Below are 15,241 nucleotides of genomic sequence, written 5' to 3'. Positions count from 1 at the left end.
TTAAACACACAGCGCATAACTTCCTCGCATGAATATGGCGATAAGTCAATTATCAGGGGAGCTTAAAGTAAGTGTTGAACGAACTTCCAGTAGAAGTGGTAGAGGCAGGTTCGGTATTATTATTTAAAGAAAAATTGGATAGGTATATGGACAGGAAAGGAATGGAGGGTTATGAGCTGTGTGCAGGTCGGTGGGACTAGCTGAGAATAGCGTTCGGCACAGACTAGAAGGGCAGAGATCGCCTGTTTCTGTGCTGTAATTGTTATATGGTTATATAAGTTAATAGCATCATAACATTTTAAGTACTGTTTGGATATTAAACACACAGCACATATTTCCCCCATATGAACATATAAAATCATTGCAACACACCAATATCGCTGAATCAGTGGGAGCCCTGAGGTTGTGTTCCTGCAACAACACGGTCCTATCGAGGGGTGATGGGAGACAGCGATACTCGAAGGAGGTTCCTTATGTCCAGTCTGTTCCGCAATTTAGTTTTCGTTGCATTCATTGCAGAGATATGTTGGAAATGGAAGCAACGTTTTCAGTGCTTTCGTGGCTATCTCAGGATATTTAGCCTTGACTTTGATCCAGAATGCCGGCAGAGATGTTATGTCAAACATGCTTTTCAGTCCGCCGTCATTTGCAAGCTCGAGGAGTTGATCTCCTTCCCGCGCTGACATGGATGACACATGCGTAATGACCTCGCATGTGTTCAAGCTCAACAGAGGGCGTGACAGGGAATGAGGAAAGGTGCAGCTGAATCCTATCGCCAAATCATATCTTTCCTCGCGGCCCGGTAGCGCATGCTTTGCATGGTTTGCATGGTTGGGGACCACGGATTTATGATAATATAGATCATATAGATAATATAGAAAGCTTGACCCTTTTGACAGGTTGGTTAGCTTCCTTCAAATGATTCTGGAGTTAAAAATAACTATGAAAACAGTATCTGTTTTTCTGGTTTGTTACAGTAGGTCAGGCAACAGGGAAAACTGGTCACATTTAATACCGTTTATCATAAATTTAGCATTAGACAGCATTTGCTACTGCAAATAAATACACCCAAACTTCATAGAGTCAGAGAGTACAACAGGCCTTTCAGCCCATCCAGTCTATGCCAGACTATTAATCCTACTGACCTGCATCCAGACTATAGCCTGCTGTACCCTTCCTAACTATGTACTCATTCAAATGTCTCTCAAATGTTGAAATAAAACCCACATTCGCCACTGACATCACCCTCTGAGCAAAATGTTCCCCTCATGTTCCCCTTAAACTTTTCACCTTTAACCCATGACCTCTGGCACTAGTCTCACTCACCTCAGTAGAAAAAGCCAGCTTGCATTTACCCTACCTATATCCCTCATAATTTTGTATATCTCTATCAAATCTCCCCTCATTCTCCTATGCTCTAGGGAATAAACTCCTAACCTACCCTCAGGCCTTTAATATCGTTATAAATTTTCTCTGCACTTTTTCAATCTTATTGATATCTTTCCTGTAGGTAGTTGACCAGAATGAAACACAATATTCCAAATTAGCCCTCACAAACATCTTATACTAACACAACATAATATCCCAACTCCTGTACTCAGTACTTGGATTTATGATGACCAATGTGTCAAAAGCTCTCTTTATGATTCTATTTACCTCTGGAGCAAGGAATTATAGATCTGTATTCCCAGAGCACGCTGTTCTACCACACTTCTCAGTACACTACACTCGCTGCACACATCCTACCCTGGTTTGTCATTCCAAAGTGCAACACCTCACACTTGTCTGCATTAAATTCCATCTGCCATATTTCGGCCCATTTTTGTAGCTGGTCCAGATCCCGCTGCATGCTTTGATAGCTTTCCTCGCTGCCCACTACACCCCCAATTTTGGTGTCATCTGCAAATTTGCTGATCCAGTTTTCTGTATTGTCATTCAGATCATTGATATAGATGACAGACAACAACAGACTCAGCACCAGTCCCTGTGGCACCCCACTAGTTACAGGCCTCCAGTCAGAAAGCCACTCTCTGCCTTTCACACAAAGCCAATGTCTAATTCAATTTACTACCTCATCCTGAATGCCAACCTCCCTTGCAAGACCTTATCAAAAGTCTTGTTAAGGTCCATGTAGACAACATCCACCGCGTTGCCTTATCAACATTCTCAGTAACCTCCTTGAAAATCTTTATGAGATTGTTTAGATGTGACCTACCACATGCACAAAGCCATGTTGACTATTCCTAATCAGTCCACATCTATCCAAATACTTATATATCTGGTCCCTTAGAATACCTTCCAATAACTTTCCCACTACTGATGTCAGGTTCACCAGCCTATAATTTCCCGGTTTATTCTTCGAGACTTTCTTAAACAATGGAACAATGTTAATTATTCTCCAATTGACCAGTACCTCACCTGCTGCTAACAACATTTTAAATATCTCTGCTAGGGCCCTTGCAACTTCTGTTACAGCCTCCCACAAGACCCAAGGGAAACCTTGTCAGGCCCTGGGGATATATCTAAACTAATTTGCCTCAAGATAGCAAATACCTCCTCCTCTGTAATCTGTACACGGTCCACGACCTCACTGAGTTTTGTTGTAGTTCTATAGATTTTGTGTCCATCTCGAGTAAATACAGATGAAAAAAATCTTAAAGAGATCTCGCCCCTCTCTGTGGGATCCATGCATACAGTACTGTGCAAAAGTCTTAGGCATATTTATATAGCTAGGTTGCCTAAGACTTTTGCACAGTACCGTATGTGATGTCTTTCCAGTTACCAAATAACATTTAATACTACTGAGGTAATACAAAGCTAAGTACTCTTATTTCCATTTCCCAATTACTTTTCTATTTTAACCAGTATACTGTACTGTGCAAAGGTCTTAGGCACCCTAGGTGTACATATATGCAAATGACCACGCTGATGTTCAATGGATCAATTTTGTTCCTTGCTATCCTTTTGCTCTTAATTTATCTATAGAAGCCCCTGGGATTCTCCTTCAGCTTTTCAGCCTGAGCACTCTTATCCCTTCTTTAAGCCTCCTTATTTCCCTCTTAAGCATTCTCTTGCATTTCTTATACTCTTCACGCATCTCATTTGTACCCTGCTACATTTATCTGCTATTCACCTCCTTCTTCTTAATCAGGGCTTCAATATGCCTCGAAAACCAAGGTTCCCCAAGTCTGTTATCCTTGCCTTTTGTTCTGACAGGTATATTCAAAATCCGTACTCTCAAAATTTCACTTCTGAAAGCCTTCCACTTACTAAGCACACCTTTGCCAGAAAACAACCTGTCCCAATCCACACTTGCCAGGTCCTTTCAGATACCATCAAAATTGGCCTTTCTCCAATTCTGGATCTCAACCTGAGGATGAGATTTATCCTTTTCTGTAACTTCCTTGCAAAGTGTTCCCCTACTAAAACCTGCACTGTCTCATTCCCTAATAGGAAATCTAGTATTGCACTCTCTCTAGTTGGGACCTCTATGTATTGATTCAGGAAACTTACCTGAACACATTTGACAAACTTTATCCCAGCCAGCCCTTTTACAGTATGAAAGTCACAATATTATTTCTTGCAACAGTCTATGATCTCTGTCCAAATTTACCCCTCTAAATCACTGCAAACTGTTGGGTGGTTTATAATACAATGCTATTAATGTGGGCATCCCTTTTTTATTCCTCCATTCCACCCATATACCCTCAGCAAACACGTTCTCCAGTCTGTCCTGTCTAAGCACTGCTGTAACAGTTTCCCTGACTAGTAATGCCACCACTCACCCTTTAATCCCTTTCGCTCTATCACGTCTAAAACAACAAAACCCCAGAACACTGAGCTAACAGTACTGCCCCTCCTGCAGCCAAGTCTCACTAATGACTATAATATCATAATTCCATGTGCTGATCCATGCCTTAAGCTCATCTGCCTTTCCTACAATACTCCATGCATTGAATTATACACAATTCAGAACATTGGTCCCACCATCCTCATACTTTCAACTCCCGACTTTGTATGTAGGTTTAACAACATCTGTGAGGAATAGCCACTATGTCTGGCCACTGTTGATATGAGGAAGCCAAGGTCAACCCACACAAAGCTGCAGGGCCTTACAATGTACCTGGCCATGTGGTCAGAGACTGTGCAGCCAGTTAGTGAACATTCTCACTGACATCTCCCTGGATCAAACCACTGTACCTGTAGGTTTCAATGCCCAAGAAGCCGATTGTATCTTGCCCCAATGCCCCATGGCGTCAACATCAGTAATAATGAAATGCTTTGAGTGGCTGGTCATGAATTGCATTAAATCCTGCCTTCTCATCAGTTGAACTCCTGACAGTTTGTATATTGCCCAAATTGTTCCACTGATGATGCCATAGCCTCTGCCTTTAACATAGCCCTGTCCCAACTAGACAATTGTACTTGTTATGCCAGAATGAGGTTTCGAGGCACTTGGAGACTAATGATAAAATAAGTCAAAGTAATCATGGTTTCTGTAGAGGGAAATCTTGCCTGACAAATCTACTAGACTTCTTTGATGAAGTAACAGGCAGGGTGGACAGGAAGAGGCGATGAATGTCAATTACTTGGAATTTCAGAAGGCATTTGATAAGGTGCCACACATGAGGCTGCTTAACAAGATAAAATCCTATGCCGTTACAGGAAAGATACTGGCATAGATAGTGGAATGGCTGACAGGCAGGAGGCAGCCATTGGGAATAAAGGGGCCTTTTCTCGTTGGCTGCCGGTGTTCCTCAGGGGTCAGTATTGGGACCACTATTTTTCACATTGTTTGTCAGTGATTTGCATAATGGAATTGATGGCTTCGTGGCAAGATTTCCAGAAGATACAAAGATAGGTGGATGGGATAGGTAGTGCGATTGCAGCAGGACTTAGACAAATTGGAAGAATGTGCAAAAAAGTGGCAGATGAAAAACAGTGTTGTGGTCTATTATCTACATGGGGAGAAGTTTAAATGTGCATTAGAGGTGCAGAAGGACTTAGGAGTCCACATGCAAGACTCCCAAATGGTTAATTTACAGGTTGAGTCTGTGATAAAGAAGGCAAACACAATGTTGGCATTTATTTCAAGGGGAATAGAATATAAATGCAGGGAGATAATACTGAGCCTTTATAAGACACTAATCAGGCTGCACTTGGAGTACTGTCAACAGTTTTGATCTCCATCTCCCAGAAAGGATGTTGTCATTGGAGAGGGTCCAGGGAGGAGGTTCACGAGGATGATTTCGGGAATGAGGGGGTTAAATATGAGGACCGTTTTCGGCAGCTTTGGGCCTGTACTCACTGGAATTTGGAAGAATGCGGGGGGATCTCATTGAAACCTACCAAATGTGGAAAGCACTAGATAGGGTGGATGTGAAGAGGATGTTTCCTGTGGTGGGGAATCTAGAACTAGAGGGCACAGCCCCAAAGTTGAGGGGTGACCCTTTAGAACGGAGGTAAGGAGCATTTTATTTTAGCCAGAGTGTAGTAAATCTGTGGAATGCTTTGCCACAGAATGCAATGGAGGCCAAGTCTGTGGGTATATTTAATGCAGAAGTTCGTTTCCTGATCAATCAAGACATCAAAGGATACGGTGAGAAGGCAGGTGTATGGGGTTGAGTGGGGTCTGGGATCAGCCATGATGGAATGGCAGAGAAGACTCAAAGGGCTGAATGGCCTAATTCTCCTCCTATATCTTATGGTGTAATGCAGTTCATAGACTTAAGTTCTGCTTTTGATACAATCATACCCCAGAAGCTGGTGGGAAATCTGTCCATGTTGGGTTTCAACCCATCCCTCTGTGACTGGATCATCAACTTCCTGATGAAGAGAACATAGATGGTCTGTATTGGCAGCAGCATCTCTGGCTCCATCATGCTGAACACTGCAACCCCTAGGGCTGTATGTTCAGCTTGCTGCTTTCCACACTGCTAATGCACGACTGTACTGCCAAATCACATCATTAGGTTTGCTAACGACACAACAGTGGTTGACCTCATCAGCAACAGTGAAGAAACAGCATGTAAAGAGGAGTTAGAGCAGCTTGTGGACTGATGTAAAATAAACAAGCTGTGTCTGAACAGGGACAAGGCTGTGAACTGTGAACTTCAGGAAGGAGCAGGCTGACCATCTCCTACTGCACATCCATGGCTTTCCCACGGGGAGATTCAGGAGCACCGAGTTTCTTGTCGTGACCAATTCTAACAGTCTCGCCTGGTCCCGTACACCATCTCTTTAACCAAGAGAGCATTGTGGTGCATCCACTTCCTGAGGAGGTTGAGGCAAAGTGTGACTCCTTGCCCCCTCCCCTCCCCTCCCCACCCCACCCAATCTCAAGACATTTACTAGAGCGCCACTGAGAGTGCCCTGACAAGCTGCATCACTGTCTGATATGAGAATTGCAATGCACTAGATCGCAAAACCCTGTAACACATAGTGAGGATTGCCAAAAAACATCATAAGGGTCTCTCTCCATCCCCAGTGAGGACATACATGAGTATCCAGGATTGTCAAAGACACTTCCCATCCTTCGCCCAATCTCTGTGACCTCTTGCTGTTAGACAGAAGGTACCGCAGCATAAAAACCAGAGCTGTTAGGCAAGGTAACAGTTTATTCCCCCAGGCTGTTAGGCTAAAACCCTGCTGCCACGCGCACACGTATATACCCTGTCTAAATGCCCGGCTGCCTCACACCCTCACCCACCACCACCGCCCCACCAACACACAGACACACTCTCATCCTGTACAGGTCACTTTTCATCTTTTATTGCTGCTGTTTTACGACTGTTTGTTTTATTAGAATAGTGTCAGTAACATTACACTGTCTCACATAAACGTGCACCTCACACCTTATGTCAACCTGTCCATCTTCAGGCCTTGTCACTCAGGGACTTGTGCTAATATTATTTAGTGATTGTGTGTGCTGTATTGTAACTACATGTGCTGTGTGTGACTCTGTGTGCCCTGATTGCAGAAGAATAAGTTTTTGTTTAGTTGTCTATGTGTCTATGGTTGAATGAGAATCCACTTGAACATGATTGAATACTGAGGATTGGAAGAGCCCTGTCAGATCGGTATTCAATAGAATGATGCTATCCCAGTTCCAAACAACTCGTTTTGCAGACAGGCCTTCCTGCAGGGGATGGAATAGGATATCCTAGTGGTTTAAATGAAACTCTTTACTTACGATGGGAATGAGCTTTGGATAGAAAAAGAACTGTGTGCCAACCACATCCATTGAAGTAACCAGCAACCGCTGAAAGCTTCTCTCGTCTGTAGCAACATCAGGACTCCCGAGTAAAACAAAATTCTTCAGGAGACAGTTCATGTAGACAGGAAGCAACTTCATGGCCTCTGGAAGGATGAGCTGACAGACAATACAAAAACATCCTTAAATGAAAAACATCATTTTATATGAGAACACAGACTTCTATTTCTGTTTAACTGAGCAATAATTACTTCACAATGTAGTTATAATTCACGTCATGAGAAATAGAATGACATCTGCCTGCCTGCATGCAAGACTGTTAACATTGACAAGTGTTCTGAAGTTTGTCCAAGATGAGTACTGTACACAACTTGCAAGTAGCCTGCTGACATACTGTGGAACATGAAGAAATGGCAGATGGAGACTAACCCGGCCAAATGTGAAGTCTTGCACTTGGTAGGTCAAATGTAAAGACACTACAATATTAAGGCCACGATCCTTAAGTTATGATGAGGGATCATGGGGTCCAAGTTCATAGCTTCCTGAAAGTGGCTACACAGATTGACAGGGTGGTTATGAAGGCAGTTGGAATGCTTGCCTTCGTTAGTCAAGACATTGAGTTCAAAAATCAGGAAGATATGTTGCAGCTTTATAAAACTCTAGTTAGGATGCACCTGGAGTACGGTGTACAGTTCTGGTTCCCCCACTATAGGCTATGAAGCAGGTTCAGAAAAGGTGTACCAGCACGCTGCTTGGTTTAGAGGACGTGTGCTATAATGAGAGGCCGGACAACCTTGGGCTGTTTTTTTCTAGAGTGTCGGAGGCTGAGAGGAGACCTGATAGAGGTTTATAAGATTAACAGAGGCAGAGATAGAGTAGACAGACAATTTTTTTTTTCCCAGGGTTGAAATGTCTAATACCAGAGAGGAGGTGAGATGGGGTATTTCAGAGGAGATGCAGGGGCAATTTTTTTTTAACACAGCGAGTGGCGGAAGCCTGGAATGGGCTGCCTGGGGTGATGGTAGTGGCAGATACATTAGGGACTTCTAAGAGGTCTGTGAGGGAAATGGAAGGATAGGAACATTGTGTAGACAGAGGGAATAACTTAGTTGCCCATTTCATTACTAATTCAATTGATTCGGCGTAACATTGCAGGCCGAAGAGTCTGTGCCTATGCTGTGTTCTATGTGAACAGGGAAAATAGAAAGCACCTTCATGTCTGGCTACACGTGCAAAATATACAGCCAAGGATTCCAACCTTGTCACCCCCTCAAAAAATGCACAGCTGATTTCCTGCTCCTCTCAAAGATCCACAAGCTGGTTGAGATCAGGGAAAGTTCCGGATGATTCGGATGAAGCCAGTAAAGATCAGGAAAAGTTCAGCTATGCACAGGATGATTAGGCTGAAGAAATAGGTCTTTCTGGATGGTTCAGAAGAGCAATCACTTCAGCTTGATTCTGTCCCACAGAATGTAATTCTTGCAACCTTGATATTATTCTCTGTAAATTCAGTCTCTTCTCACTTATTTCTGTGATAGTTTAACTGTTGGTTTTCCCTGCCCCAAATAGCTCTTTTTCAGCATGGACGCCAACTTGTCTACACCAGAACAATCTAAGGGCCTTCCACTTTACTCTAGTGTTGTATACCTAACCCCTCAGAGGAGGCTGTGCTGTTCATCATTAAAATGGCCATGGTTGATTTCATGGCTAGGTGCTTGGCCCAAGTCACAGCAGCAATGGTATCCTCAAATCAAAACTTCCTTACATAACTTCAAAATCATTCTTTTTACTTTTACTTGATAATTCATCCAATTTGTGCGTATTCAGAAAATACTTTGAAGAAAGTTCTAAAAAAGCATGCCACAGGAAGAACTAATAAATGAATTAAATTCCCTTTCAAAACTGAACATGACATTCAGTTCAATATTAAATTTGGAGGGCTAATTATAATACTAATTGAAAAATTTGTCATAACATTCAATTAAATTCTATATTATAACTGTTGGTAATTATTTTGCTTTATTATGTTTAAAATCCTCATTATTGGAAATAACATTTAAGGAAAACTGTTAACTTCTGGAAAATTGTAAACATCACTCCACTCTTTAAAAAGGGAGGAAGGCAGAAGAAAGTATGTTATAAGTAAGTTAGCCTGATTTCAGAGGTTGGGACGATGTTGGAGACCATTATTAAGGATGATGTTTCGGGGTACTTGGAGGTGCATGGCAAAGCAGGCCACGGTCAGCATGGTTTCCTTAAGGGTAAATCTTGCCTGACAAATCTGTTGGAATTCTTTGAGGAAGTAACAGAAAGGATAGACAAAGGAGAGTCAGTGGATACTGTTTATTTGGATTTTCAGAAGGCCCTTGACAGGATGCTGCACATGAAGCTGCTTAACAAGAGAAGAGCCATGGTATTACAGCAAAGATACCAGCAAGGAGAGCAGATTGGCTGATTGGCAGAAGGCCAATTGGGATAAAGGGGGCTTTTCTGGTTGGCTGCTGGTGACAAGTGGTCATCTGCAGGGCTCAGTATTTGGACAACTTCCTTTCACCTTGTTTGTCAACAATTTAGGTGATGGAATTAGTGGCTTTGTGGTCAAGTTTGCAGACAATACAAAGACAGGTGCAGGGGCAGGTAGTGTTAAAGAAGCAGCGAGACTGCAGAAGGACAGATTGGGAGAATGGGCAAAGAAATGGCAGATGGAATACAGTGTAGGGAATTGTATGGTCATGCACTTTGGTAAAAGGAAAAAGGGTGCAGACTATTTCCTAAATGGAGAGAAAATTCAAAATTCAGGGGTGTAAAGGGACTTGGAAGTCCTTGTACATGATTCCATGAGTGCAGATCGGTGGGACTAGGTGAGAGTAAGCATTCAGCATGGACTAGAAGGGCCAAGATGGCTTGTTTCCGTGCTGTAATTGTATATAGTTATATGGTTAACTTGCAGGCTGAGTCACTGGTAAGGAAGCCAAATGCAATGTTAGTATTCATTTTGACAAAATTAGAATATAAAATCAAGGAAGTGATGCTGAGGCATTGGTCAGATCTCACTTGGAATATTATGAGCAATTTTGGGCCCCTTATCTAAGAAAAGATGACACTGCCTGCACTGGAGAGGAGATTCACCAGAATGATTCCAGGAATGAAAGGGTTAATGTACGAGGAATGTTTGTTGGCTCAAGGTCTGTACTCACTGGAGCTTAGAAGAATGAGGGTTATTTCACTGAAACTTATTGAATAGTGAAATGCCTAGACAGAGTGGATATGGAGATGATGTTTCCATAGTGGGTGAGTCTAGAATCACAGGGCACAGCCTCAGAATAGAAGGATGTCCATTCAGAACAGAAATGAGAAGGAATTCCTTTAGTCAGAGGGTCGTGAATCTGTGGAATTCTTTGCCAGGGACGGGTGTGGAGGTCTAGTTATTGAGTATATTTAAAGCAGAGGTTGATAGGTTAGTCAGGGTGTCAAAGATTACAGGGAGAAGACAGGAAAATAGGGTTGAGAGGGATAATCAGTCATAATGGAAGGGCTGAGCAGAGATGATGAGCCGAATGACCTAATTCTGCTCTTGTGTCTTATGGTCTTATTGTAAAATATAATTGAAACTTCAATGCAATTGTGAATAATTGCTTTGGTCAGATGACCTAAAGCACTTCAAGCCCGTGCAGAGTAATTTGATTGTGAGTGTAAACGTTTCAAAGATTGGGTTCAGTATCTTACCCACAGATTAAAACTACTCACACAGTACAAAACCTTACTTTGAACGTGCTGGTCTTTTTTTTCCACAATTAATAAATGAATATTTCAAACCACTGGTCATTTTGTTTTAAGCAGTAAGACTTAACAAATACTACATTATTACATTTCAAAGAGATTCAGTCTTTTGTCAACACTGAAATTGTTCATGACGGTCTCTTGATTATTTCACCTAAAATCAGCATTTTAGTTTTAAGTTAATAATTCTTCTTCACATTCCACTTCCTTCAATGGTTAAGCAAACAATTCTGTATATGGAATAGGACAACTCTGATTCCAAATCGCTGCAGAAGCTACCATTGCCATGCCCTTATAAGGACAGAAACTTGTTGAGTTTACTTTATGTCATCAAAGCATTTTCTACAGAGGAGGCATAAAAGCAAAAATGTGACAAATGTGTTCAATCTTCTTTTGTTAGGCTACAGGATTATTTTACAAATTTAAATAATTAAAGCTATTTGTTGCAGTTAGAGTTTCTCAGCTGTTTGCATCTTTATGTTTGCCACTATTGCAATAAACATTTTGTATTCTAATTTAACAGGATAAGTGTCATGAAAGGGAATTTAGACTCAGAATTTAGGATCAGAAGTAAATATTTTGCTACATGAATATTGGTTAAAATTTTTGATACCTCTTCCAGCTTAGTTGCTAATTGAATGTGTTGGTCACTCTGAATGTTCGAAAATCACAATGTTAAAGCACAAGCAACACATTCATACCTCAATCATGCATTAGAATGCAACATTTTGGGGTTCAGGCTAAAACAATTTATATAGGTACATAATTACTATATTGACGATCTCTCAAACTACAAGAAACATGAAATGCTAACTTTAACTTGACAAGACAATTCCAATATACACACTGCCTATGATTTCAAGACCATCTCACCCTCATTTATATTTAACTAGCAGACGTCCCACACAGCCATGCAGAGAAAGAAAAACCGATCTATTTTCTAAATGCAATAACCACCAATTTTTTTTAAAGTGGAAAAGAAACATTTTTTAAGTGAAGTTGCATTAATTTATTTTCACATCTGATATTCAGAGGTGCAAAATGCAAGTAATGTCAGAAACCAGTCTTCAGGTACTCTAGAACTTCCCTGGAGATTTTTCTTAATAGCAGAGTGGTTGACAATCAGGATTATTATGGCATGAGACTAAGAGCCCCATGGGGTTTCAAGGTAACTAATATTTTAACTAATAATTAAGCTTCATAAAACATGATCTGATACCCAAGAATCCAGTCAAAGCTTTGTTTGATAGAATGTTGTCATGTTTAGGATAAAGTTAATCTAGTGGCCATCTCAAACTGCAATAATAGTTTTTACAGTTTGCCGCAGTCATGGGCCCAGTCATATCAAAAATGACTACAGCACATCAAACACCTTTGCTGCATGGACTCCAAATATTACATAAAGATAATGCAGAAATTGTGTAGAAAGTGTCTCCTGTCTGCAGAGTGACTACTTAATGTTTCCAGTTAAATGTACAAGAAAGAGAATCTAATGCATTATCAACATGGACACCCTCTGAGCTCACTTCACATGCACCCAATTCCCTTTTTAACTTGTTCTCCATAAAATTGTCAGTGTTTGAGAGAAAAGAAAACAACCAGATACAAATAAACCAAGCTGGTCATAAAAAAAAGCAAAATAATATTTGTTTTAACTACTTCCTGTTCATTGTCAACCATTTGGGGGATTTTCTGGGCTTCAGCAGCTTATGAAAGGTGAGGTTATATGATCAAGGAGATGCATGTATAGAATGCTCACTTCCGGCTCTAATTTGCCTGCTTAACTCACCTGTCAAATTCAATCCCAACCCAACTACCCCTCCTCACCTCCCATAATACTTTTTCCCTTCACTCTCTCCCATCCATCTTCTCATTCTTTACAACATTTTTTCTTCACTCCCTAATACCAGCTGTAATCTTCTGATTTATCCTTGCTGAACATGCCTGCATATCCACCACTATGTCTCTTCTAATCCATATAATCTCTCAATCTCATACAATTTATTTACATTCTCATGGGACCTCTAATGTCCAACCCAATCATGTATCTGTTATCAGTCTCTGATCTATCCATGGTCCTTCTAATCTTCCACAACCTCTAATGTCCAACCCAATCATGTATCTGTTATCAGTCTCTGATCTATCCATGGTCCTTCTAATCTTCCACAACCTCTAATGTCCAACCCAATCATGTATCTGTTATCAGTCTCTGATCTATCCATGGTCCTTCTAATCTTCCACAACCTCTAATGTCCAACCTAATCATGTATCTGTTATCAGTCTCTGATCTATCCATGGTCCTTCTAATCTTCCACAACCTCTAATGTCCAACCTAATCATGTATCTGTTATCAGTCTCTGATCTATCCATGGTCCTTCTAATCTTCCACAACCTCTAATGTCCAACCCAATCATGTATCTGTTATCAGTCTCTGATCTATCCATGGTCCTTCTAATCTTCCACAACCTCTAATGTCCAACCCAATCATGTATCTGTTATCAGTCTCTGATCTATCCATGGTCCTTCTAATCTTCCACAACCTCTAATGTCCAACCCAATCATGTATCTGTTATCAGTCTCTGATCTATCTATGGTCCTTCTAATCTTCCACAACCTCTAATGTCCAACCTAATCATGTATCTGTTATCAGTCTCTGATCTATCCATGGTCCTTCTAATCTTCCACTCCAGGTCCTGCAGGCCTAAGCATTGTCACCAAGGCCTCTGATTCTGCCCTTCCTTCCATGTCCTTGTTTGCTACACCCTGATGCTTAAACTAATCAACCCCAAGATCTGTGATTGGGAAAAAGCAACACAAATGGTAATCAAGTCTTGCAGTTAAAGAAAGCTGGTTCCTGAGGGAAATAATTCTTCCATGTTTCCTAGTCACAAGAAAAAAACACCAACCAGCACCATGCTTCCCATTAATAACCAGCCTTTTTAATTGGTACTTGACCAGTGCTAAATTCCTGGAAGGCCCTTATTCCAGATTTTATAAGAATGAATTGAAACCAAATACTTTTTATGAATGAAGTATTTAATGTTGGAACCTAAAGCAACAGAACTAGAATCCATGCTTTTTCAGTTTAGGTATTTTGCTATAAGATAGATATTGCTTTTATATGAAATTAAATTGATGGTTTTGTGAAAAAGAACTAAACATTACTGAAATTATATTGCCTTTAGGGCAAATTGGAGAGATAACTAAGAATCAGGTAATTTTATTTCAAATTGATCCATGGTACAGCAGTGGCAGGAAGCTGAGTGGCTAGTGTGACACTATTACAGCTCGGGGCATCGGAGGTCAGAGTTCAATTCCAATATCCTCCCTGTGGGATTGGTGGGCTCCTCTGGATGCTCCAGTTTCCTCCCACAGCCCAAAGAAGAACTGATTAGTAGGTTAATTGGACATTATAAATCACCCTGCCACTAGGTTATGGTTAAATTGGAGGTTGCGGGGTAGCACGGCTTGAAGGGCCAGAAGGGTAATCCAGGCTGTATCTCCAAATATATAAATAAATTTTAAAAAATTAGGAAAAGTTCTATGACAATAGCAACACAAATGCTCTAAATCTTGATAAATATGTCTATCACTTGTACTCACCTGCCCAGCTGATGAGGGACTAGCACAATTCTTCCTGTAACAAGCCAGAATATGAGCAGTTTGATTAACCAGAATCTCTCTAACCGTCTTCAGTGGTTGGCTTAGAATGGCTTTGTAAGCTGGATAATAAAATCAAAGCAAGAACAGTTTAAAAACTTTTCTTTCAGCAGCTTCACACAATCATGAATTTTAAGTAATATTATTATGGAACACAGCCATAATATCTGTGATAAATTCAGAATAATTATTTGTGATTTTCAAATTACCACAGGAGGAAGGATCGAGTAAAAGTGAATTTTATGATTTATACTACTACTTACTGTATTAATTTAATCCACAATTCCTGAGCAGTTGTTTATTTATCAGAGTAGTTACAATCAACAAGCAGAGAGTGCATTTTTTTTCAGAAGATAGTAGGAATTATAGCTCAACTATAATGGTATAAGAATGCTTGACGTCAAGGACTGAATTTTCACACCAACAGGATGTCAGCATAATTTGATCATTCACTTTCCATTCGGTGAAGTGCTTATTTTAGATAATACTAAAGCAATATTTCTACCAGCAACACTCTTTCACCTTGACAAGAGAAAGAAGCTTCTTTCAAAATATTTTTTCCACAACTGGTTTGTGCAAAATGTATAT

General features: G+C 40.7%; 1 protein-coding gene across 2 annotated transcripts in view; it reads right to left on the bottom strand.

Annotated features, from left to right (window-relative positions):
• Positions 1 to 15,241, bottom strand: part of sec24d (SEC24 homolog D, COPII coat complex component) — a 202,873-nt gene that overhangs the window by 10,731 nt on the left and 176,901 nt on the right. For both annotated transcript variants that reach the window (XM_063043567.1, XM_063043568.1), the window contains exons 19-20: positions 14,597 to 14,715; positions 7,193 to 7,372 (exon numbers count right to left, since the gene is read on the bottom strand). In XM_063043567.1, the coding sequence (XP_062899637.1) occupies positions 7,193 to 7,372; positions 14,597 to 14,715 (299 nt within the window). The remainder of the gene's footprint in view (positions 1 to 7,192; positions 7,373 to 14,596; positions 14,716 to 15,241) is intronic.

The sequence above is a fragment of the Mobula hypostoma genome, chromosome 3 (genome assembly GCF_963921235.1).
Source record: "Mobula hypostoma chromosome 3, sMobHyp1.1, whole genome shotgun sequence".
Classification (NCBI taxonomy): Eukaryota; Metazoa; Chordata; class Chondrichthyes; order Myliobatiformes; family Myliobatidae; genus Mobula; species Mobula hypostoma.
The sequence above is the reverse complement of the archived record's forward strand: the minus strand, read 5'-3'. Positions and strand labels throughout refer to the sequence as shown.